At 41.1% G+C, this 26,466-nt stretch overlaps 1 protein-coding gene across 1 annotated transcript in view; it reads left to right on the forward strand.

The window, feature by feature from the left end:
• Nucleotides 1–4,400: 4,400 nt before the first annotated feature.
• The window catches only part of hsf2 (heat shock transcription factor 2), a 45,296-nt gene continuing 23,230 nt past the window's right edge, over nt 4,401–26,466 (forward strand). Inside the window, exons 1-6 of the mRNA XM_046372686.1 lie at nt 4,401–4,757; nt 5,152–5,260; nt 7,792–7,919; nt 12,522–12,646; nt 17,070–17,145; nt 19,462–19,523. Of these exons, the coding sequence (XP_046228642.1) occupies nt 4,665–4,757; nt 5,152–5,260; nt 7,792–7,919; nt 12,522–12,646; nt 17,070–17,145; nt 19,462–19,523 (593 nt within the window). The 5' untranslated portion in view covers nt 4,401–4,664. The remainder of the gene's footprint in view (nt 4,758–5,151; nt 5,261–7,791; nt 7,920–12,521; nt 12,647–17,069; nt 17,146–19,461; nt 19,524–26,466) is intronic.

A 26,466-nucleotide genomic window follows, 5' to 3' on the forward strand; every position in this document is an offset into this window, starting at 1 on the left:
TCCGAATCTGACCAGTGATGACATGTTTAGCCGCATGTCATCGCTCCGTCGCTGGCTGTCATGGTGGTGTCCGGAAAACAGTGTGGCCTTTATAGATAACTGGGAGACTTTCTGGGGAAAACCTGCCCTTATTAGCATCCCACCTGGGGTGGTGCGGCTCATATTTCTACCAATATAGCCAATTTATTCAACAACCAACCCCCTGACAACCCAGGGTCGAGGCCAGGAAGCAGGGTTGTTGTCTTACACACTTCTCTGCTGCTTCTGTAGGACTGCCGCCCTACCTTAAAAGTACAATAAATAAAAATATAAATGCACACAGTAATACTAAGTTTAACAATCCCATAGAAATAGTGTCAGTGCCTCGTCCTCCCATAGTCCAACGAGCACAAAATTTAAGAACTGTTAATCAACAAGAATACATTGATGGAAGTTTTGGACTTACCCAGTATAACACACAGAGCTGCCATATTCTACAAGACATTTAATGGTCTACAAGAAAATATGTGTAAAAACCTGAGGATCATCTGGCAGAAAGACCTAGGATGTGATTTGAGTGAGGAGGACTGGTTAAATGTTTTATCAAATACAGGGAAAAACATGTGAGAGGCAAAGGGGAAATTTATTCAGTACAAGATAATTCATAGATTTTATTTTACCCCTTCAAAATTACATAGAATGGGCTTAATAAGAAGTAATTTATGTTGGAAATGTCAGAGTGAAACAGGGACATTTTTGCATGTGATTTGGGAATGTAAGCTAGTGTACCCGTTCTGGGAGAAAGTACTGGAACATGTGAGTATATGGTTGGGTGTGGCGGTACCTGTATCACCGAGACTATGTTTGTTAGGGGACCAAACAGAAATGCCAGACATATTTAAATATGAATGTGGGGTTTTAAAAGTGGGGATGGTCACAGCTGCCCGAACAATTCTTAGAGTATGGAAGAGTATAATTGCCCCAGATGTTAAAAAATCGATGGAAATGATGTCAGAAGCTGCATCATATGAATGCATGTTGGCTAGAATTAATAATGAAGAGGAACATTTTAAGAGGGCCTGGGAACATATTTTTTTTGTAGGCAGGGCATAGGGAAAAACTGTAGACATGGTGCTGATGAATATATATCCTGGTGGTCTTGGAAAGAAAGGGAAATGTCGATGTATAGGAGGCCTTTGTATATGTGGTTGTATGCTGGATATACTGTCTGTTATTGGTGTCAATGTTAGTTTTCGAGTTTGATTGTTTATGTGCGGATGAATAAATAAAAACTTTAATAACTAGAACTGTTAATCAAAATAACCTCATAAAAATACAAACTAGGAATTATTTAGAACCACTACATTACATTACACACAGTTTTAGATATGGTTGCCCCACTGAGAAAGAAGGTTAAAAATCATAGGAGGCTAGCTCCTTAGTATAATTCAAATATACGAACAATGAAGCAAACATCAAGACGAATGGAGAGGAAGTGGTAGTCCTCCAAATCAGTTGAATCCCAAAGGGCCTTGAAAGATAGTCTATTGACATATAAAAAAGATCCTTGGTAAAGCCAGAAGAGCTTATTATTCATCATTAATAGAGCAAAACAAGAACAACTCATGTTTTCTCTTTAACACTGTAGCCAGGCTGACAAAGAGTTACAGCTCTGTTGAGCCTTGTATTCCTGCAGCTCTTAGTAGTGAAGACTTCATGAGTTTCTTCACCAATAAAATCACTAACATTAGAGAAAAAAATCAATAAAGATCTCCCCACAATAGCCAACATACCACCAGAAACCTCTTTTAATCCCAATCCATCCTACTGTCCCCTGGACAGCTTCCTGCCCATAGACCTTCCTGAGCTGACCTCCAGCATTAATAAATCTAACCCAACTACATGTCTCTTAGACCCCATCCCAACTCAGCTCCTCAAGGACGTCTTTCCCTTGATTGGCGTTTCCTTATTGGATCAGATCAACTTGTCTTTAACAACAGGTTATGCACCACAGGCATTTAAGACTGCTGTTTCAGACCTTTGCTTAAAAAACCTTCACTTGACCCAGACATCTTAGCAAACTATAAGCCGATATCCAGCCTCCCATTTTTGTCTAAAATACTTGAAAGAGTGGTTGTGTTATGGTTGTAATTTTGGGGACCGATCATCCGTTTTGTGTTTGGCTGCTTTTGCCTTGCGGGTGTGGGAGCGACGGCAGAGAAAGTGATAGATAAAACCGTAAAGTTAAATATACGAATGTTCTATTTTATGTGACTTGTTGTTGGCAACCTTTTGCTTACCTGTTGTGGAAATGCACTAAGTTATGTTCAAGATCTAAATTGTATTTTTTTTTAATTCATCTTTGTCAGTCTGTCGCAAATGTGTTGCACAGCAATTGATTGTTGATGCCTGGGTTCGGAAAAAAAAGATGTATGTTGAAAAAAAGTGAGAAGAGAGTGTGGAATACATGGAGCGAAAGCTAACGTGTCGTGCTCGTGTCTTTCTTTCTTTCTTCCCTTTCTTTCTTATTATTGTCCCCGGTACCGGGGCGTAACAGTTGTAAGTCAGTTAACTGATCACTTACACAGAAACAGTTTGTTTGAAGTGTTTCAGTCTGGTTTCAGAGCCCATCACAGCACAGAAACAGCACTGGTTAAAGTTACAAATGACCTTCTCATAGCATCTGACCGTGGGCTTGTCTCCATACTCGTTTTACTGGATCTCAGTGCTGCATTTGACACAGTAGATCACAGCATTTTATTACACAGATTACAACATGAGACTAGGATCACAGGGACAACACTAGGCTGGTTTAAATCATATTTATCAGATAGATTTCACTTTGTTCACGTTGATGATGTTTCCTCTTCACATTTAAGGGTTAACCTTGGTGTTCCACAGAGTTCAGTGCTTGGGCCGATCCTGTTCACCTTATACATGCTCCCTCTAGGAAATATTATTCAGAAACATGGCATAAACTTTCGCTGTTATGCTGATGACACTCAGCTGTATTTATCCTTAAAGCCTGAAGAAACAGAGCCGTTAGCCAGGCTCCAGGCATGTCTTAAGGACATAAAGGACTGGATAACCTTCAATTTCTTATTATTAAACTCAGACAAAACTGTCATTGTTCTAGGCCCTAAACATCTTAGAACTAGAATATCTGATAATATTCTCTCTCTGGACGGCATTACTTTGGCCCCCAGTACGACTGCGTGGAACCTCGGCATTATCTTCGATCAGGACGTGTCATTTATCCATCACATTAAACAGACCTCTAAGACCGCCTTCTTTCACCATCTTTTGTTGAGGTTTGATGAAAAGAGTCCATCTTTTCATCAAACCTCCATGAACCACCCAAAAATTGCTGCTCGAGTCAATGCATAAGTATTGTTTTATGATATTATCAAAATATCATAAATAAAATGGTATTGAGCCTAAAAATTAATTCTCACATAGGTTCAGTTGTGCTGGGGAATAAATAATATGGAAGCAGCTTAAAATGAAATGAAAACATAATTCAATCAGGTAAAGCTAAAGCGTAACAGGCTTATAGTTGTACCTGAGCCAAAAAAATGAAGGCCAGTGGCTGAGGGAATCTCTGGAGGAACTCACCTGAGCCAATCACCCCCATGACACAAGTGCCTTCCTAAAATGTATAAAAAGAGTGAGAGCGCTTGAGAACAAGGCACACTTTACACAGACAATAGCCTTGCTAATGTCCTCTGCATCCAAGATGTTACAGATGATTTTTTTTGCAACATTTTTTTCTTTGCCAACGGCGACACAGTCTGCTCAGATGTGAGGGCAGTGTTAGTGATGTAAGGATGGATGATATTATGGATACATGTGATTGACTGTAAAGAAAAACGGTGTCGCTCAACTAAGAAGTCATCTAGGAGACAAACAATCCAGTCTAGGACTCAAAATTCTCTCCCGACGTGCATGCAACTTCCTGCGAACTAAAGCGGCCTCCTCAATAAAATGACATGCCACTTTAAAAGGAATTACGCGTTCAATGTGCGTGACTGAATGAATGAATGAAAGCGGAAATTAAGCAGTTCGGCTCTGAAAAGGGGAGAAGACAGACAGAAACTCGACTAGGTTAGGTTGACAGACTTAAGTTATCATGGTAACTTACTCCGAGTTGAAGTTACCTCTTCTTCTGAAGTGGGCTTTAGTTGACCTTCTGTATAGTTTCCTAATTTCAGGCATTACTTATTCAAAGTTTTCACTAAACCTCCTTTCCGAAACGGGTCCCAGGAGTTGCAATGCCGTGACTTTATACACTCCAACGTAGTGGGTGGCGATATGCTTTTTTTAAAATCGGTTTTCGAACCGCCATTGGAAGCTGAAGAAGAAGAAGAAGAAGAGGAAGAGGAAGAGGAGGAAGAGGAAGAGGAAAAAGAAGAAGTAGAAGCAGAAGTAGAAGTAGAAGTAGCAGCAGCAGCACAGCCCCAGCACAGCCCCTCTATCTATCTATCTATCTATCTATCTATCTATCTATCTAAATATTAGGGTTTCTTTGGTAGTAGTAGTAGCAGTAGTAGAAGAAGGAGAAGGCGAAGAAGAAAAAGAAGAGGCGGCGGCAGCAGCAGTAGTAGCGGTAGCTGCTTTGTATACAGACTGCGAAACAGATCAAATATTGCGTATTTTCAAAGAATATTTGTCATTGAATCTGCGAGATGAAACACAACTCCAGCGTCCCGGCTTTCCTCACCAAGTTGTGGACGCTGGTCGAGGATGCAGACACCAATGAATTTATTTGCTGGAGTCAGGTAAATTAAAGCTAAAACTGTGTGGCATGCAGTTAGAAAGCAACCGCAAGTCAGTGCGTGAACGTGTATCGCCACATCACGCAACAGTTAACAGTTTGGGTTCAGCAGTGTGCATTTCATTCTACCTGTTCGTTTCCGCACAGAGATCGATCGGAAAACATTAGCTAAAGCTAAGCTTCAACTGTTAGCTTGTAATTTCCAATCATTCAGTACCTGTTAGGTAGCTAAGCCAGACCATGTTTGTTCGTCATCGATTCATTTTTATTTAGTTTATTGCACACAATTACTAGAATGATGTGTAAGCACAACTTCGTGACATGGTGATGGTTGCACACTAAAATAGAACCGGTAGCCTCCTGAGGAACTGTTTTGACTTTCGTGATTGTGTTTCCAGGAGGGTAACAGCTTCCTAGTGTTGGACGAGCAGCGATTTGCCAAGGAGATCCTCCCGAAGTTCTTCAAGCACAACAACATGGCCAGTTTCATCAGGCAGCTCAATATGTGTAAGACAGCATTCATCACCTCACCTTCATTTGTACCTATCATAGCACACGCCTTGTCCCATTAATCAGAGCTTTACAGTTGTTTTGAACTAGATGACTGTTAAGTCGTGATACATAACCCAATAAAAATATGCTGTCAGAGCTGGTTAAAATACCAGGGTGACAACCACATAGCTACAATTGCAGGTGATGGACTTGCAGCTGACCCACCTCTCTACCAATCCAGTAAGGTGGGTCAAAGCAAGATAGGACTACAACTAAAGATTATTTTTAGAAACCACAACAGTCCCTCAGCTAAACTGCTCATTATTTCTCAGTGAAGTGATTATTTGCTTTGTTTAGAAAATATCAGAAGATAAAGAAGAATGGCTGTTTTAATTTCTCACAGCTCAAGCTGATGTGGATAGATAGCTTATTTTATTCAAACAGCAGTCCAAAACAAAAGGATAGTCAGTATACTAATATATAGGACAGAAAGCAATGTCATACGTTGTCATTTTGGAAGCCAAAATGAGTAAATGTTTGTTATTTGTATTAGAAAAGCACTGCAACAATTAATTGACTATCCACTGTTTATTCTGTGTTAAACAGAACTGGACAGATGCAATGACAAATACTGTGGTAACTGTGGCACTGGCCAAAGTTACATTGTATTCAGCAGCAGGAGATGCACTCAGATGAGAGACAAATCTCTGGTTTGATCTTAGATCTTGGACTAATTATGATCATCTTTTGGTTTGATCCTCTGCTCCAGCTTCATGTCAAGGTGTCTTTGGGCACAATACTGAACGCAGAATTGCTCCTGATTGCTCTTCTGTCAGTTTTGGGTTGTTTATACGAATAGTTATTGCTCCTGATGAGTTCCAGGTATGAGCCATTTCTAAGCTCATTTTCTGAGCTAAGTGTATGTGACAACAAATTGTCCTAATAGATGTCAACTCTGTACTTTGAGTTATTAACAATATGGATAGGAACTTTGGCACAAATAGTTTTCTGACTACTACACCAGGGGAACAATGTTGTTTTTTTGGTGAAATTACTGTATGGAGATTTATGCAAAATAGTGATAGATTCTTGCAAGTAACATGTTGAAGAATGTAAATGTTAAGCATAAAATATGCCATTAGTCAATCAGGTATTTCACCAGACACTACTAAATTGTTCTGTATTGTGCACTTCAGTTAATATTGTCAATAATTCTGTGTTTGGGCAAGTTGCCTGATTGGTCAAGTGAAAAATAAATGCAATGTCTATGTCAAAATTGTGTTGATGTAGGTTGTCAGTCATCCGTGTCATGGTAGTCCGAGTGCTAGAAGCAAAGGCAACTGGATATCTTTTAGGTTGTTTACAACATTTCACCTCTCATCCAAAAGGCTTCTTCAGTTCTAAGACTGATGGAGAGACCCAGGTGTTTAAGCTCTAGTGGGATTTTCACCTTGGGGGTGGTCCTGAAGGTCACTGACACGTCCTGCCATCACGTGAGTTGTTATGGTCACATTGATCAAGGTATAACTCATTGGTTAGTCGTTGTCCCACTCCATCATGTGAGTCGTTACGGTCACATGAAGGATGGTGTGAATGGAGGTTAAACTGTCTGGCGAGGGAAGCTACCACCTCTGTTCAAAGATGGTTGTTCTGTTGGAAATAGATGGCCTCTTTCACGCCTCTCTCAATCCGTTGGTCTTCTTTGTCCAGAACGTGAACATTTGAGTCCTCAAAGGTATGTTCCTTATCCTTAAGATGCTATCTCCTATGCTGTGCCATGCGTCTATGGAGTGGTTGCTTGGTTTCCCTTATATAGAGGTCTTAGCACTCCTCACTGCACTTCACAGCGCATACGAAGATGCTAAGTTTGTGAGTAGGTGTTTGGTCTTTGGGATGGACTTGTCTTTGTCTGAGGGTGTTACTGGGTTTGAAGTTTGTTGGGATGTTGTCCTTTGAGAAACATTAACTTCATGTCAGTACTGGATCCAAGTTGAGTGATTTGCTTCTTTGGCAAAAATACCTTAATTCAGTCAGATTTACTGAAGTAACCAACAACGTGTCAATATCAGTAACAACAGTATATGGTCTCTTGGTATGTATCATCAGTTATATTGAAGTATTGCTTTGTCATAATCAGTAGTGCGCTAGTACCAAACATTTATGAATACTTGAACCAATCTAAAACACTGCAGGTCAAAACCAGATGGAGCATTGAACAGATTATACTCTGTAAAGCAGTGCAAAAAAAATCAGAAATTATTGTTGACACTGTGATAGAGAGGTTATTGTTGATCATTTTGGAGACTGTCCTTTGTTATTACAATATACTGAGATTTGCTTTGTATCCTTTTTTTGGAAAAAAATGTCAAAAAATTATACAAAGCAACTTCATCACCATCTCTTGTGAATTGTGTGCCTTGAAGGGAGCTGCATATTTCTAAGTCTTTGTTACATTACATAAATTTGGGGGGGGGATAGTGTTTGTTGCTGGTTTTTTAATGAGTTTACCTGTGTGTGTGCACCTCCGTGTGTGTGCATGTGTTCAGATGGATTCCGTAAAGTGATGCACATTGACGCAGCCATTGTGAAACAGGAGAGGGATGGTCCAGTGGAGTTTCAGCACCCCTACTTCAAACATGGACAGGATGACCTGCTGGAGAACATCAAGAGGAAGGTGGAGTAATCTCCTTTATTATCTAGCTCCCTTTTCAGTTGCTGGAATTAGTGATATGCTGCCAAAGTCAATGCAGCCAAAGAAAGAAAGCCAAAATGCCAAACCTTGAATATGTGACTCAAAACCTTTCAAAACATCCCCCTGTTACATTATCATAACATTGCGCCTTGAACTTATAACTTTTTGTTCATACATATGTTGCAGTGTGTGTTAAGTAATGTGTTAAGTAACAAAATATGTAATATTTATTTGACATACTCAATATGTCAATGAACTGCTCTCTCAGCCACTCATGCAGTGTGTATCTTCCACTGTGCAGAGCAGTGTGGGTCAGAATAGCTAGAAAGGTATGGTGGTCTGCATAATAATGCAGTAAGATTGACTGAAGCATTCTTTTTCTTGATTTTTTTTCCCCAGCTGATATGGGCAATCAATAATTACCCATTTCTCATTGCTGATAATTGATATTTCCACATATTTGTATTTTAAAAAGAAGAAAGGCTAAGATGTAGTTAGCAAAGACAGGTGACTAAAAATTCCATAGCTCTAACAAGATTTGTTGTGTTAAACTGTGTACACTTTTTTCTTCCATTCTGAGCCCCTGTGAAACATAAAACTTGGACACTCTTCCAGCGGTCTGATACAGTCATTTTATGAATCAGGTGTTGGGTGTTTCAACGATCAGTTGCTTTGACATGTAACACCCACCTAAACATTGCTGTAGATCAAGTACATTGTTGCAGTGCTGCCACCAGGACAGTTTACCCTGCTATACTACAAAAAAATTGGCATGACTTGAGGAACATAAGAAAGTGCTCAAGATGACAACCAGACTACCAAACTTTCCACAAGATGCTTTGGAACTAGTCTGATCCATGGAGACCCCACCTCATAACCCACACAACCCACAGGATCCACAATAACAATTCAATTCAGTTTATATAGCACCAGTTCACAACAAAAGTTATCTCATGACACTTTCCAATTAGAGAATGTCTAGACCAAACTATTCAATTAAACTGTAGTATAGAGAACCCAACATTCCCAATTGAACAAGTGCACAGTGACGAGGAATAACCTTGGAGCAGACCCTGGCTCAAGATAGGTGACCATCTGCCTTGACCGGTTGGGTTTAGAGAGAGACAGAGAGACAGAGAGGGAGAGGGGGTGGGGCGTGAGAGAAGGAGCACACAAGCAGAGTTGCATAGCTGCAGTAATAATACCAGAAGTATTGGAACTGTAGATAATAATAACAATGACATATACAGAAGGTACTATGTAAAGTAAAAAGTAAAGTAAAGTGACATATTTTGTCATTGGAGGGAACTCACTCCAACGAAATTTGTTCTCTGCATTTAACCCACCCAAGTGACGTGCACACACACACAGCAAACCCGGGGCAGTGGGCGACCGCGTGCAGCGCCCGGGGAGCAGTGGGGGTTAGGTACCTTGCTCAAGGGTACCTCAGCCATGGACACCGGGACCAGCGATCCACCGGTTACGGGTCCGACACCCTAACCGCTGATCCACGACTGCCCCTATGGTGATTATGATAGCAATATTAGTAACAATAATAATGGTAGCAGCTGCAGTAGAGTAGTAAGAGAATTAAAATGGATTATGAGTAAAGAAAGAATTATATTAAAGAATTTCCCCTCAGGGATAAATAAAGGAACTCTGATTCTGATTCTGATGACTAAACATTAGTAATCGCAGTATGTTTCAAGCAAGACTGCAGCAGGAGGTCCAACCACGATCCATGGGAACTTACGAGACGGGAAAGCACAAGGACTCCAGGGAAGAAGTTGAGTTAGTGATATGCATTAATGAGACATAAATGTGTGCAGAAGGAGAGGTACCTGTACCTCAGCATATCAGAGCCATGAAGAGGTACGCAGTGCTTAGGTAGATGGTATGTGTCAAAGTAACATCCACTCGAATGTTGTGAACTAACTCTATTACTTTTGGACTACATGTTTTCCTACCCACCACACACCTGGAAAGTTGTGGGTCTTTTCGTTGTTTTTGTTTATCGCTGAACTACTGCTTTCAGTGTGGCGATGCAACTCCGAGCTGCCCGCATTCTTTACACTGCAGATCAGCTGATGGACCTGAAGCCCGCCACTGCTCCAGGGAAAACACAGAGAGTAATCCCTGCTGAATGCTGGATCAAGACACAGGGGACAAAAAAACTGACAGGACTGTCCCAGAGTCAGAGGGAATACCAGGAGAGCAATTTGATTTGCTTTACGGAGACATGGTGGCACCATACCTGATGACAGTGCGGCAGTGACGTGCTTCCATATAGTCTGTGCGGACAGGGACTGCGCTGGTAGTGGTAAGCACAAAGCGGGAGGGCTTGCCATGCTCATTAACAACCGGTGGTGTAATCCAGTGCACATCACAGTGAAGGAGCGAATCTGCAGCCCAGATGTAAAACTGTGTGCCATTGGACTATATCCATATTACTTGCCCAGGGAATTTTCACATGTTGTCATGGTAACTGTTGGAGAGCTATACAGAGAATTCTAAGGCTAAGAATAAGGGAGGCTAAGGAGAAGTACCAGAGGAAGCTGGAGTGGAAACTTCAGCAAAACAACATGAGAAAGGTGTGGAGTGGAATGAAGACTATCACGGGTTAAAAGCCAAACAGCGGAGGAGGAGTTGATGGCAGTGTGGAACAGGGGTGAATGAGCTAAATCGGTTCTTTAACAGAGTCGACGCAGTGACCCCAGCTGATGCTTCAAACGACTCCTCAGCAGTATGGCAGCAGGTACCCACTCCACTCTCTCTCCCTCCCCCACATTCCATCTGGATGGCCTCACTCACACCTTGTCCCCAGATGCCCTGGTGCACCCCAGTCACTTCAATGATGACCTTCACGGCTGAGCAGGTGAGAAGACAGCTGCAGAGACTCCACGCAGGCAAAGCTGCAGCCCTAGATGGTGTGAACCCCAGCTAAGTGGAGTACTTCCTCATTGTCTTCAACCTGAGTCTGAGTCTTCAAAGAGTCCTTGTGTTGTGGAGGACATCATGCCTCGTTCGTGTCTCAAAGATACCATGTAACAGCGACTCGAAGGAATACAGGCCTGTGGCTCTGACGTCACATCATGAAGACCCTGGAAAGACTTACAGCTCCAGCCCATGGTCCAACCACTTCAGAATTCCATTCAGTTTACCTACCAGCCCCACCTTGGAGTGGATGATGCCATTATGTACCTTATGTAACAGCGTCTACACCCACCTGGACAAGCCGGCAAGTATCGTGAGAATCATGTTCTTTGACTTCTCAAGTGCGCTTGACACCATCAGGATGTGGATGCCCCACTGGTGTCCTGAATTGCAGACTATCTGACTGGCAGACCACATTACGTACGCCTAAAGTGCTGCATGTCAGACAGAGTGATCCCCAACACCGGGGCTTCATATGGGTCTGTCCACTCTCCCTTCCTCTTCACTAACACCGCAGACTTCAAGCATTGCACAGAGACTCGCCATCTTCAGACATTTTCTGATGACTCAGCAGTGGTTGGGTGTATTACTGGAGGGAATGAGAGAGAGTACAGGACTGTAGTGGACAACTTTGTCACTTGGAGTGGGAGAAACCACCTACAGCTCAATGTGACCAAGGAACTGGTAGTGAACCTGAGGAGGACTAACGCTCCAGTGACCCCTTCCCCACTGATGTAGTGGGGCCACTGTGGAGGTGGTGGAAGAGTACAAGTACTTAGGGGTGTACTTGGACCACAAACTGGATTGGTGCAAGAACGTGGAAACTGCATATAGAAGGGGACAGTGCCGCCTTTATTTTCTGAGGCGACAGATCTTTCAACATCTGCAGGACGATACTCCGGATGTAGTATGAGTTTGTTTACAGTGCCATATGCTGTTGCCTGCTGGGGCAGTTGCTTGAGGGTGAGGGACACTAATAGACTCAGCAGAATCATTAAGACAGCCAGCCATGTTGTAGGAGAGGAACTGGACTCTCTGACCATGGTGTCTGAGAGGAGGATGTTGTCAAAAATAAGTACTATACTGGACATTCCCTGTCACCCTCTCCACAATGTGCTGATCAGCTACAGGAGCTCGTTCAGTAAGAGACTCTTACTCCCATGGTGCACCGCCGAGCGTCACAGGAAAGCATTCCTGCCTGTCGCCATCAAACTATTAAACTCTGCACTGTAACGGACACATATACTTTTTCCCCGGAAATGTATGAATATACAGACACATATAAATCAATATCTGATATTTTACATTTTGTACTGTAGTTAAGTTTTTATCTTATTTTATATTTTTCATTTTCTTGGTCAAAATAAAAAGACTTTCCCTCTGGAATAAATAAAGGAATTCTGATTCTGAATTCTGATGTGATGAAATAAATTCATATTGAGATATTTATTTTAAGTCAACTTGGACAAAGGTAGTTCCTAATAGGCACTATGCATAAAAAACTTTTGACTCCACTATCTATTCCTTTTCTTATTTGCTGGCTAATGTCTTGTGAACTGGTCAATATTTTTTAGATTACAGTTTTGCTGTTCCTATTCTTAGTGTAAGATATTGTGAACATAAGATTCGGTTGTCTTTTCTGTCTTTCAGGTTTCTAACACTCGGCCAGAGGACAGTAAGATTCGACAGGAAGACCTGACCAAGATCTTGGCAAATGTTCAGAGTGTTCACAGCAAACAGGAGAACATTGATGCCAGACTAGCAACACTCAAGAGGTGATTATAAGGAATCCTGGGGTAATTGGCTGTTTTAGATCTTTTAACATCAGACATCCTTGCCCAGGCACCCAGCCGGAGGTAATCAGACTTCAGCACTAATCAGCCATCTCCTCATACATGGCCCTTTTACTTTCAAATGTCTCTTCCATCCGTTCGTCCCAGGGGACAGGCGCCCCAACAGAACGACTTGCCTTGCTTTTTCTGAAACCAAAACTGTATCTGGCCGAAGAAAGGTCACTGATAGATTTTCTGGGAGTTTGAGCTGTCTCCCTTGACCTTGAGCTTCCAGTCCCAAGCAGCTGCTTGGCTGCGGTGTTGTGTCTTGTCGCTGGCCCTGACAAAGGTGATAGTGTCTTGCTGGTTGATGTTATCTGCTGAGTAAGATCTTTGTGCTGATGACCTCTGGTGTCACCCTCAGAACCTGGCCATGAAGCTGCAGATAGTACCCTTCTCCCAGGGCTTTTGGGCAACAGCTTAAGATGTGCTCCAGTAACCCTCTGCTCTGGCACAGTGGGCAAGATGAAATTTCTTCCAGGCCACAGCAGAAGAGGTTGAATCATAGAACAACTGAATGAGGAATTTAATCCTCTGTGGCTGAGCCTTCCAGAACTCTGATCATGAGATCTTTTGGTCTACTGCCTGCTAGCACTGTGTAAATGCCCTCTGCTGCTGCAGCATCTGCCTGATGCCCCAACATCTTCCTGATAAATCCAAAGGGATTTACAATGAAGGTTGCCCTCTTCCTGGCTCTCTCCCTACCTCTTCTTCTATGCCACTCTGCTCAACAGAGGGTGGTGAGATTTCTCCTTTTAGATATGATGGAGCTTAGCAAAACCGGCCTTATCCTCCTCCCTTGCCTGCTTGTACTTTCGACCAAGCAATCTCAGCTCAGGCTGTAGCTGGCTTATTTTCACCTCCTGTCAATTTGGGCAACCTGCACCACTGGTTGTCCGTTGGTCCTTTTCGCCAAACCTCTCTGGCAGTGCTGAAGATCACATTGTTCACTGCTTCTGGTTAGTGAGACTAATGTGCAGTGTATAGTGGCCGTTCACATCTGTTGCTTTATTACTGGAGCACAAATTAATTATGACAGAAATATGTTCATCAGTGTTGAAATAAGAAGTGCATTGATTAAGTGTACAGTCCTTGAGATGGTAAATAGCTACTACATGCACCCAAACTTATTTCTTTTCTGTGGTTTTGAATGCAATATGTGGCCTTTCAGTTACTATTGTGCTTGTCTAGCTGGCTACAGCCGCCTACAGTAACTTAACTGTCTGTTAATGACATGCACTTTTTTGTGTCTTTCTCACACACCAGGTGGGACTCATTTCCAGCAACAAGCCAAACTAGACTATGCACATACATGTATGTCTACCCACAACCCCACCGCTTTAAAGGGGGATGTTTGGCAGTTAAAAAAAGTATTCATTTCACACTGTAAAATTATTCTATAAACAAAGCATTGCTCTACTCTCTTATTCGCACAATATGGCAATACTGCTGTAAATATTGTTGTTATCTCTGTCACTGTTTATATTTTTTTTATTCTGGTTGTTTTTATATTTATATAGTGTTGTTTTATATTTATATTTACATATTTTGTAGGTTATTGGGCTTATACCGGGACCGGGAAACTAATTTCGTTCCATCTCATGTTTCTACATGTGTGAATCCTTGAAAGGTCCTGCATTGAAGAGATTCAATGCAGGACCTTTTCAAGGATTTCAAGGATTCAAGGAGCTCTATTGTCATTACTTAGGAAGCCAGAACCCCCTCACCCAGATCAGCATGAAGAGTGGTAACAGATTTCAGTTCTGAAGTGGATCAACGGTCAGTCACCTCCTCCTTTATCAGGGGTTGGGCTAGGCCCCTTACTTCCAGTGAAGGGAAATCTTAATGCTTCGGTATACCAAGGCATTTTGTTCAATGTTATGCTTCCAACTTTGTGGCAACAGTTTGGGGAATGCCCTTTTCTATTCCAGCATGACTGTGCCTCAGTACATAAAGCAAGGTCCATAAAGACATGTTTGAATTTGGTGTGGACTGCTAAGCGAATACCTACAGCAGCAGAAATCTGATGATGAAGGGGAGGAGGACAAACCGTCATGGAGGGGCCATTCAGCTGTGTTTTGTCTTTGATTTGACCTCTAGAGTTGTCTTCCACGGCCCCATCAAGTTCTTTATCCTTGTCCGATCCAGGCGGTGCACAGATTGATAAGATGATATAAGATAAGAACTTTATTGATCCCGCAGGAAATTGTTGTGCCAGGGTTGCAATACAAAGAAGCATGCAAAACTGGCAAGTAATTTTTCACACAAAATATAAAAATAAGAAAATAATATATATTAAAAAAAATAACAGCGTATATATACATGAGGTATAGATAGACAACGGCAGATAAGGTGCAGAATGGCAACGGATAAGGTGCGGATACAATCTTAAAGTGTTAATTGTAGTGCAGGATAAATTGTTTTTGTCCTATGTAGAGAAAGGGGATGAGTTGAGATAGCCTCAGGGAGGAAGAACTTCCTGTGGCGTTCTGTGGATTTCAGTGTGGCATGCAGGGGGTGTGACTTGTTGTTGAGGATGTTGAGCAGTTTCCTCAGCATCCTCTGCCCAGACACCTCTGCCCAGACACCTCTGCCAGAGACTGCAGTTCCACTCCCAGGATGGAAAAATCTTCCTTGTCTTGCAGTCCTCAATGACTGCCCTATTGGCTAGTAGCTTGTGCTTGGCTTCTGTGGTAGCGCCACCAATTCCTTCTGGCCCCCTTCTGGTGAAGCCTGACAGGAGCTTGTGTGTTGTGCAGAGGGAGGTTATTGTCTGGTAGTTGGATGGAATTGCTCCCCTCTGAGGTTCTTCCTGCGTGATGAGGACTGTCCTCCCTTGACCTAGGCACTCTGGCTGAGTCCCATCAATCAGCAGCTGGATCATTTGTGCTGCAAGGTGCTAGGTTAATTTCTTTAGCCAGTAGGAGTGGATCATATCGGGGCCTGGCTTTGTTCAGCTCTTCATGCCTGACACTCTTTGATGGATGTCTGCCATTGTGATGGTTACTGGGTCTTGTTCTGAGAGATTTCTGTGGTCTGCTCTTAGATCCACTGGCCACTGAGTGTTGATGTCTCCTTATGTTTTTCCAGTACTGTTCAGTCTCAGCTCAGAGTGGATCTATTCTCATGTTAATGCCATGCCACTGGGAGTACATTTGGATGGTTAGGTAGAGAACATCCTGTTTATGCTCCTGACTTCTGCTTCTTGTGTGTATCTTTTCAGGAAGGAAGCCATAGCTGTGAATCTTTGTTTGGCAGTCTCAAGTGTCTTCAACACGCCTCTCTGTGGTTCTGAGAGCCATGTGACTTCTCTCCGTTTTGCCATGAACTTGGCCTTCACCCTGCTCTCTAATGGGGGATAGTGTTCCTTGCTCCTTGTTACCATGCTAACCTTGTAGCCAAGAATCTCGAGGATTACTGTTGCTGTGATGCACATCAACTCATTGGTTTTGGTTATCGTCTTGGTATGGGTACTCTGTAGTGCTGCAGTTACATCTTCTAGTAGACTTTCAGAAGATACTTTGTCACTTGGCCATGGTAATCGCCCAAAGGGTTGCCAGGTTTCAAGCTTTGTCATTATATGTTTTATTTTCAGAACAAAGTGGCTTCTTTAGGCAAAAGTCAATATTTAGTTTGACCTTCCTTGGCACAGAGCACATCTTGAACTCTTTGGGGAACTCCAAAGGGATCTTCTGGTATATTATACCAGGCTTCTTTCAGCACTCTGTCCAGGTGATCCCATACCACTTCTATAATATTCAGGTCTGGACACCGTGGCGGCCACTCCATGACTGTCAGTGTTTTATCAGCTGTGTTTCTCTCCAAATGTGATTTCACTGCATTGGATTGTTGCTGCTGCTCTTGCTGAAATAAGAAAAAAAAAAAAAAACATTACCAGACGGACGCTTTTTTGAAGGAAGGGCATGATGAATAAAAATCTGTCTGTACTTTTCAGCATTTATGATCCCATCAGTTCGGACAATATCACTAGAAATGGGAGACCCTCCACCTTGTTTCACTGAAGGCAGCAAGCGCTCATTCGTCCATATCTCTCCAACTTTTTCTCTCCCATATTATTATTATCCCTTATTATTATAATATTTGTGAGCTTTAGCCTTTACACTCTCTTCCCCTTCCTAACAAATGGTTTATTGGCTGCTACCCTTCCACAATAACAATTCCTGATCATGATACTTTGGACTGTAGAAGGGTCAACTCATATGTACATGCACACACACAAATGTTATTTACTTCACTTATCAGTGGTTTTAATGTTGTGGTTGATTGGTGTAAATTGCAGTGAAAAAGGAGTCCACAGTGAGTAATAAAGGGATAACAAATAAATGTCACTTGTTTTATTGTTTAGGGAGAATGAAGCTCTGTGGAGGGAGATCTCAGATCTGAGACAGAAACATGCTCACCAACAACAACTTATCAAAAAGGTGAGTACTTTACTGTTACTGTACTATTTACTGTACATATTGTCTTACAAATGCTACTCATCAAGCAAAAATATGCTTTCATTTGGACACAAAAGCTGTGCCACCACTTGCTCCTTTTGTTAAACCATCAGACATGTTTTGTTTTTCTGTTCGGATCCAGAGAGTGGGACTCAAAATTTGGAAATCCTTATCTCGTCATATCTGGGTCTCCTCTGCTCATGTTTTGAAATATGTAGATGTTAGAGAGATCAATTTCATCCATGACCCAACAAAAGGGATATTTTCATTATCCAGATCATTCTAATCCAGATTAGTTTTGAAATCCCAGGCCCAGAAGCTCCAACCCTGCCCCCAGTTCTTCTGTCAGTTGCTCAACCTTATGAACTACTTTTTTAAAATACAAAAATGTGAAATTTATTGGTTATCTTGTTGGACTCAGCATTTAGAAGCAGGTAATAACTGTTTTTTCAGAAAGAACTGTATGAGTGGAATAAAATGTGCTTTTAATGAATGAATGAATTAAATACTCATAAACAGCCACACAGGGATCTAAATAGCTTATTTACTGAAAAAGTAGAGGGCAACCTAGAGGTTTACAACCCAAAAATACTGCAACTATTGGTCATAGGGTAAGCTGGTCACTAGCATTAAGACTTAAAAAACAGCATTCATCTAACATAGTACAGAAATTTAAAAACCAACACTCACAAAACCAGGGGACATATCAGTCTTTCAAATTTTACAAATCCCTATACAAAAATACAGATGCTTGCATAAATGATGAGGAATTGGCACAATGGCACAAAAAAGACATCAAATTAAAGGAACTACCTGAACCTAAGGCAAGAGAATTGGATGAGCCAATCACAAAATATGTCAGATAATTTCCACACTGAAAAATAATGAAAGCCCTAGCCCAAACGGGTATATTAACAAATTTTATAAAGCTTTTACAGAAATGATAACACCCTTATTGCTACACGCTTACCATCATGCGTTGCATTTGGGAACCATGGCCCCCTTTTGGAGAGAGGCTACCACAGTGGTAATACATACGGAGGGTAAAGATCAAGGTACAAGATACAAGAGATACAAGATAGGTTTATTTGTCGCACGCACAATCATACAAGGTACAATGTGCAGTGAAATTCTTTTTGTTCCTGCTACCAAAAAATAGGTAAGTAAAATAGAATGAGTAAAATTAAATATTATAAAATAGAAATAGAAATAGATCCCACCAAATGTCAGTCATACAGGCCAGTCTTGTTATTAAATACAGTTTTGCGGATTTTAACAGCTATTCTGACAAGAATAAAATAACCGTGTCAATAAGATCATTACAGAAATTATCCATGCAGTTTAGATAGGGTTCTTTCAGGGACAATATTATGGACACTGTATCAGAGGATTGTTAGATTTAATGACACACCCTAAAGTTAAGGAAGATGAGTCAATGTTACTATCCCTAGATGCCATGAAAGCATTCGATTGAGTATCCTGGCAATACCTATTCAAACTCGAAAACTTTTCCAGTTTGGTCCAAACTTCATTAAATGGATACAAACATTATATTCACATCCACAATCTACTGTTAAGGTGAACAGGTTTCTGTCAGATTGCTTCTCCCTGGATCAAGACAAGGCTGCTCACTCTCTCCCGTATTATTTGATATTTTACTTTATTTTATTTTATTTTTTCTATTATTATAGTTTCTGTTCCTCTTGTTGTGTTCCAACTGTTATCATGCCCTTATTAGTACTACTTTGTATAGAAAGTTTGAGAAAACAGCAGATAACATGATGAATGTGATTCTGTATGGTTATGTTTGAAAATAAAATATAAATTAAGTAAAGAAAAACAAACAAACAAAACTTCACCCAGTTAGCCCCTGGTTTCCGGGTTTTGGCTTGAAGCAACATCTCTTCAGGAAAGACTTTGTCCGTCCTCAACAATATTATTTTCCTTCCCTCCTTGTGCAGTTTACTGGCAGCATGATGTTTGAGGCCTGATTAACAATACTATTAACCAGGTTTGACTGGGTTATGTGATTGTCCACTGCAGCATGATGTCAGGTTGTGGTTCTCCAAAATTTGAGCCTGTTGACTTTATTGGCACAGAGACCATTTTTCTCCCCTCAAAACCCATGCTGCCTGCACTACCACAGGCAAAATGGCAAAAAGTACACACAGAAAGAATGGAAATATTGGTGATTTCGCTACAATGCCTGATTTGATAAGGCCTCATCTTCATTATTGACATGATTTGCAAATCCAGTTGCCTGTTCTGTTCTGATCTTAGAAACTGTTCTTTTTTCAGCTGATACATTTCATCGTCACATTGGTACAGAACAACCGCATCTTGAATTTAAAGCGCAAAAGGTGAGTTCACGCTGTTACATCATTCAGATGGGATGATATTGAAATTCAGGAAGTGGTCTTGTAATTTGCATAGCCTATACAGTGTCTATAGAAAGTATTCAGCCCCTTGGATGTTTCCCCTTTTATTGCATTTATAAATGGAATCCTAGGCAATGTAATCGTATATTGAAATAATGTCATAGCTGAACACTAATATATCTTGGGTGCTAACATGCATGGATATACCTCACCTTAAGTGAAGAAGACACAAAATTTATAATTTGAAATACATGCAAGGCCAGTGTAAATCATGGGGGACTACCACAAAAACATTCTGAGCAACAAATCTAATCAGACACTTAAAAAAATCACCCAGCTGAATATGCCCAGTTTGAAGAAGCTAGCTAAGGAAAAGCAGCTAAAACTAATGTTGGCCAGAGCTCAATGCCAGACAACAGCTAGCAGCCTCTCCAGTCTTTCCTTCGTATGAGCAGTGAAAAGACCAAAGCACGGAAAATTATGGATTTCATGTCCTTGCATGATCAGCTGTTCTCCATAGTTGAGAAGAATGGCTTTGGAAAGCTGAGAAATTACCTCAGCCCTGGTAAATTTGTAAGCATACTATGAAATGATATCAGTAACTGACATTTGTTTTATGTAAATTTGCTGCGCCTGCTTTTGGTAAAGTAAGATTTTCAGTTAATTGTTACTCTTTCCAAGTGCAGAGCACTTGAGAGGAAATTGTTTAATAATTTATTTTTTTATGAAAGTAAAGATTTTGCATTGAAGAAAAGTTGATTATAGGTCTTAGAAAGAAAACTGGAATCTGCAAAAAATATCAGTATCGGCACACTTAGAAAATCTGAAATCAGAACCAGCCAACAAAATTGCAATTGGTGCATCTCTACATCAGACCAAAGAACCTTCTTCTAATTGATCTTGGAGTCTCCCATATGCGTTTGGGTCAAATCTAGTTTGAGATTGAGTCATTTTTTGTCAGCCGTGGCTTTCTTCCGTAAAGCTTTGACTGGTGAAGAACCTGGGCAAGAGTTGTATGCAGAGTCAGCTCATCTGCTGAAGCTCTGAACACCTTCAGTGTAGACATACTGTAGGTGTCTTTGTGGCCATCCTCACAAGTCTCCCTCTTGCACGGTAACTCAGTATGTGAGGGTGGCCTGCACCAGGCAGATTTACACACGTACCATATGTATATAGTATCATATAAGGTAATACACTACCATTCACAGGTTTGGACACCTTTGTATTCAGTGGTTTTTTGTTTGTTTGTTTTCAACATTGTATGTTAATAGGTAGCCCTCTGACATTTGGCTACCAAGAGCCCTTGTGTGTGTGTGTAGTCGGGGGGGATGCTCCCAGAGGGCCCTCGGGCTACCAGGGCCCCCAGCACTGCTATAAGAACTCAACTGAAAATGGGTGAGGGGTGGCAGTCCTCTGACTTCTGACTACCAGGGGGGCCCTGACTTCTGGCTATGAGAACCCATACTGATTATGCTTATATCTCCGCGAACGCTTTGCCCAGGGGCCCACACAACCCTTAATCCGTCTATGCATCTGGTGCAGCGCTTTCATAGCATTTGATGGCTTTGGCGGCTGAACCTCAGGTTACATTCAAGATTCTTGAGATTTTTCAGGTTGACTGACCTTTGTTTCTTAAAGTAATGATGAACTGTCTTTTCTCTTCACCGAATTGAGTGTTTCCTCCATAATATGGATTTGTACAGCATTTGTAGTAGCACTAATATGGCTATTTACTCTGAACCCATGTTTAATCTGCACAAGACAACTGTTGGTCTAAGAATGAAAGAAATGGCACAAATTAATTCTTGATAAGGCACACCAGTGAATTGAAAACCATGAGTGTGCAATTTCTGGGTTGTTGAACACTTCTTTGTTTACTGCACAGTTCCATACATGTTTTTTCATAGTTTGGATGTCTTCAGTAATAATATACAGTGTTCAGTTTAGACAGAACCAGACAGAGTGTCGGGACTTTCTCTTGACTCAGGCTCAGGTTGTACAGATGTCCCAGTACAGGAGACAGCTGGCTGGCACAGGTCTTCAGGATCCTAGGTGTGATGCCATCAGGACCTGCAGCCTTCCGCTGATGTAGTTTTTCCAGCTGCCTCCTAACCTGGCCTGTAGTCACTGTTGGGCTGATGATGATGTCTTCCGTGGAGGAAGAGGAGGTGGGGGAGAGAGAGAGAGAGGAGGGGCAGATAGAGGGGAGGGGTGCTGTACAGGAGAATGCTGGGGGTTGGGTCGAACCATTTGGGACAGTGTGGGTGTGTGGGAGGCTGGGGGTGTCGACGGGGTGGCAGGAGGTGAGCTAAACCTGTTAAAAAAAACTGGTTAAACTGGTTTGCTCTGTCCAGGCTCCCTGATGTCTGGCTGTTTTTCCCCGTCATCCCCGTGATGTGCTTCATACCCGTCCACACATCCCTCACACTGTTCCGCTGTTTAGCTTCCAATTTCCTCCTGTAGTTGTTTTGATTAGTTAGTTGATTTCCTGTGTCACTCTGTGGTGCATCGTGGGAGTAACATTCTCTGTCTGAACAAGCTCCTGTAGCTGATCAGCACATTGTGTGAGAGAGTGAGAGGGAATGTCCAGTATAGTACTAATTTTGGACAACATCAGTGTATGTGATGACACTGGACACCACAGACTCTACAACATACATACAACATCCTCAGCATTGTCCTGCAGATGTTGAAGGACCTCAGAAAATAGAAGTGGCTCTGGCCCTTTCTGTAAACAGTGTCCACGTTCTTGCACCAGTCCAGTTTGTATGCATTAAAGGGACATAAATGTGTGCAGAAGGAGAAGGAGGGGAACAGAGAGCTCAGTGCATCATGGGAGGTTCCCTGGCAGTCCGTGCATCTAGCAGCATACCTAGGGGCTAGCCTAGGCCAGCCCTAACTATAAGCTTTATCAAAAGGAAAATTTTAAGTCTACTCTTACATGCATAGAGGGTGTTCGCCTCCCGGACTGAAAATGGAAAATGGTTCCGTAGTAGAGGAGCTTGATAACTAAAGGCTCTGGTTCCTGATCTACTGTTTAAACTCTATTAACCACAACTCTGCATCTTGGGAACATAAAGCTCTGGTGGAATAATAGGACACTATCAACTCTTTAAGATATGAAGGTGTCTGGCCGTTCAGGGCTTTATATATGAGGAGAGGAATTTTCAACGTTATCTGGATTTTACAGGCAGCATAGAAAAGCCAGTATGGAAGAAATATGACCTCTAATGCTGGTTCTTGAGTAATGGTGCAGCAGCGTTCTGGATTAGCTGGCGAATCTTTACAGACTTATTGGAGCAACCTGATAAAAGGGAGTTACAGTAATCCAGCCTGGAAGTAATGCATGGATTTCATGGGCATGGACTAATTTAATTGTTCTGCATCTTTCTGAGAATGTGCCAAATAATAAATATATATATATACCATGTCCACCATTAGATTTGTTGTTTTAGGAAAGTTTTAATAATCATCTGTATTTATTTTTTGGTCTCTTTATTAAGACACAAAATGAAAATACTGGAAATATGTACACAAAATTTAAAAAACACAATTGTCAGCACAATATGGCTTCTACAGGCATTATTTCATGTCAGTCCCTGCACTGAGCACTTCGTGAACTGTTTTGGGGACACTGTTGTAAAATTTTGTAAAAGTTTTTTTTTTTCTCAGTATAAAGTAATCTTCTGGTATACCAGTTTTCTTTCAGCACTTTTCCTTCTGATTTAAGTTTTTTAGGCAATTGAACTCACAATTTTCAAACTTGGAGTTGTCACTTCATAATACTCATTTCCATTGATCTTCATTCCAGTCTTTGTGAGCTTCAGCATATCTTAACCTTTTCACTCTGTTACCCTTCCAAAAAAGTGGTTTCTTGGCCGCTACCCTCAAGTCAAGTCAAGTCAAGTCAAGTCAACTTTATTTGTATAGCCCATTTTTACAAGCAGTTTGTCTCAAAGGGCTTAACATAACATCAGCAACATCCTCTGCCCTTCGACCCTCACATCGACTAAGGAAAAACTCCCAGAAAAACCTTTAACAGGAAAAAATGGAAGAAACCTCAGGGTGAGCAACAGAGGAGGGATCCCTCACCCAGGACGGGCAGACGTGCAATGGATGTTGTACAGGCAGGAAAGCAATTTGCAACAACCTCACAAAGACCATTCCTGATTAAGCTTCTCTGGACTGTAGAAGGGTCAACTTGGCATTGGGATGAGACTGCCAAATGCTGAGCCAGGTCCTTCCTGGACTACTTCTGGTCTCTCAAAGAAGAAACTCTAAGAGACTTCATCAGATTTTGCAGGTTTTCTTGGCCTTACAGTCCTTTTATGTCCTTGACCTCTGCTGATTCTTCAGATTTCTTTCGAACTGCTTGAATACCACATCTTAAGGATCTAGGTTGTTTGCTGATTTCACTTTGAGAGTGACCATGCGGATGCCAAATTATGATTTTATGTCTGTCAAATTCTGTGATCTTTGGCATTTTGAATGGAATGATGTGACTGAAAGTTGGTTGGTTGGTTGGTATTAGCAAATTTGTCATGTTGCAATCTTAGGGAATATGTTAGTTTTTTCATTTTATATATTTGGTAGATTAAATCTACCCAATCTTCACTCGAGTGTGCTTGGGGCTTCAGCCACCTTTGAGTTATGGCTTTTTTAGCTCCAGGATAAAGAACTTGTAATTTTGGTCTGTGTTTAACATATCATGAGCCACTCCTCATTGGAAAGGGTATTGCCACTCTCCCTATCCCATCTCTCTTTCATATATATTGTCCCTTCTGCTTTTCTGTTCATGAGGTAATTATATATCCAGAAGATAATTTTAGTGTTGTCCCCAGATTTATAAGCTGTCACAGAGATTTTCATTATCCCCTCTTCTAAATTTGCCAAATTGATATCTTTAATTATAGTCCTGACATAATGCTGAATTTGCAGAAAACTGTAGAAATCTAGTTGTTAAGTTAAATTCTTCTTTCACAGTGACAGAAGTCTTCAGCACCCCTTTGTGTAACAATATAGTAAAATATGCTGTAATACCTTGCTCAGCCCATCTACTGAACCTTTTATTATTTTAATTAGGGAGAAATTGCTATCAAAAGCACACCACCTCAGTATTCCTGTATGTGACATAGCTTTTGAATCTCTCTCCAAATTTTCAAGGATAGAGTAATAAAGGGACTTGTCCAAACAAACTTAAGTTCAAAAATGGAATAAGATGCCATCTTTTTATATCTGCTTTTAATTTAAAATTTAGGTGGCCATAATTGATGTCAAATAAACTTGTAAATTTTTTTGTTAGATGTACACCCTAATATTTAATTTAAATGTATATTTTATTCTGATTTCCTTAGTGGGTTCATAATTGAGACATAGAACTTGTGTTTTGGAGACATTAAGCTCATAGCCAGATATATAGCCATATTCCTCCAAAAGAGACATTAGTTTAGGGAAAGATTGATTGCGTTGTTCCAAAAACTCCAAAATATTGTCCGTGAACAATGACAATTTTTCTTACCCCCCAGCAGTTAAAATTCCTTTTATATTTTCATCTTGATGAATCCACTGACTCAGAGGCTCGATAAATAAAGCAAGCAGGACAGGAGACATGGCGCATCTCTGTCTGCAGCCCCGTTGTATAGTAATAGGGCCAGTCAGGTCACCATTAACTTTAATTCTGGCAGTTGGTTTGGAATATAAAACTTGAATCACATTTATGAAATCTTCATGAAATCAAAATCTGTGTAGGGTTCTATTCAAGAAATTCCAGCTAACCGCATCAAAGGCTTTTTGAGCATCTAGACCAGGGGTGTCAAACTCATTTTCACCAAGAGCCACATTTGTCATCAAAGGGCCGGTTGTAAAGTTAAGACTGTAACAACTACTCAGTATATGTAATATCGGTATGTTGCAAATTAGAGAGCCGATATTTGATTTTTCATAATATTTAAGTAAGTTTCAAATATTATATAATATTGAATTTATGGATTGATCTATTGATAAAGTTAAGGCATTCACATTTCTCCTTCAGAGCAACAGAACAAACTTTTAGTAAACTTAACAGATTGCAAATAACAAATTAACAAATACTATCAAATATGAAATATGAGAATATGAAATAATATGAAAAAAATTAATGTATTAAATTAAATTAATGTAATTTACTTCCCATCTGTAGTCAGCCCCACCAGTCTTTCTTTAAAGCTAGTTACAGACTTCTTCACCGCCTCAAAAATGTCCTTCCCTGTTGTTGTCCAATACAGACAGATCGGCCTTTACGTCTCTCACAAAAATGGGCAGCTGCGCTGTATCTGTGTTGTCTGTGCTTTCGTCGATGGCTAATGAATAAGCCAGAAAACGGCCTATTTCATTAGTAATCTGTGATGTAAGATTGCCTGCTAGCTCTTTCACCCGATCTGAAATGGTGTTTCTTGACAGACTGACATTTTTAAACGTCTGTACCTGGTTCAGGCACATTTTCTCACACACCTCCGCATGGACTGTTTTATAAACGCACCCTCAGAGAAGCTCTTGGGAGCGTGATCGATTTCCTTTGCTACTATGAAGCTAGCTTTCACTGAGAAATACCTGCAGAAAGAGCACTCCTTCATCACTGACATTGTCTCGTGACATAGAAGGCATACCGGTTGACCTCCTTGAAGTACAAACATGTATTTATTTTCCCATCTTTCATGAAATGGCCGTCCTTCATTTTTTTGATTTGTTGAGTTTTCTCGTCCGAGCGTGTTGGGGAATTACAGGTGGGGAAACACCCCACTCTAGTGGCGGGATGCAGTCACTTTGCAAGAAACAACTGTGGTGCGTTGTGGGAGATGTATTAGTGGCACAGAGTCATAACATAATAAATAAAACCTTTTAACCTATATGCGATGATCTCCTTGTTTTATCTTGCGTTTGTCTCTGC

This window comes from Scatophagus argus, chromosome 19 (assembly GCF_020382885.2).
Source record: "Scatophagus argus isolate fScaArg1 chromosome 19, fScaArg1.pri, whole genome shotgun sequence".
Lineage (NCBI taxonomy): Eukaryota > Metazoa > Chordata > Actinopteri > Scatophagidae > Scatophagus > Scatophagus argus.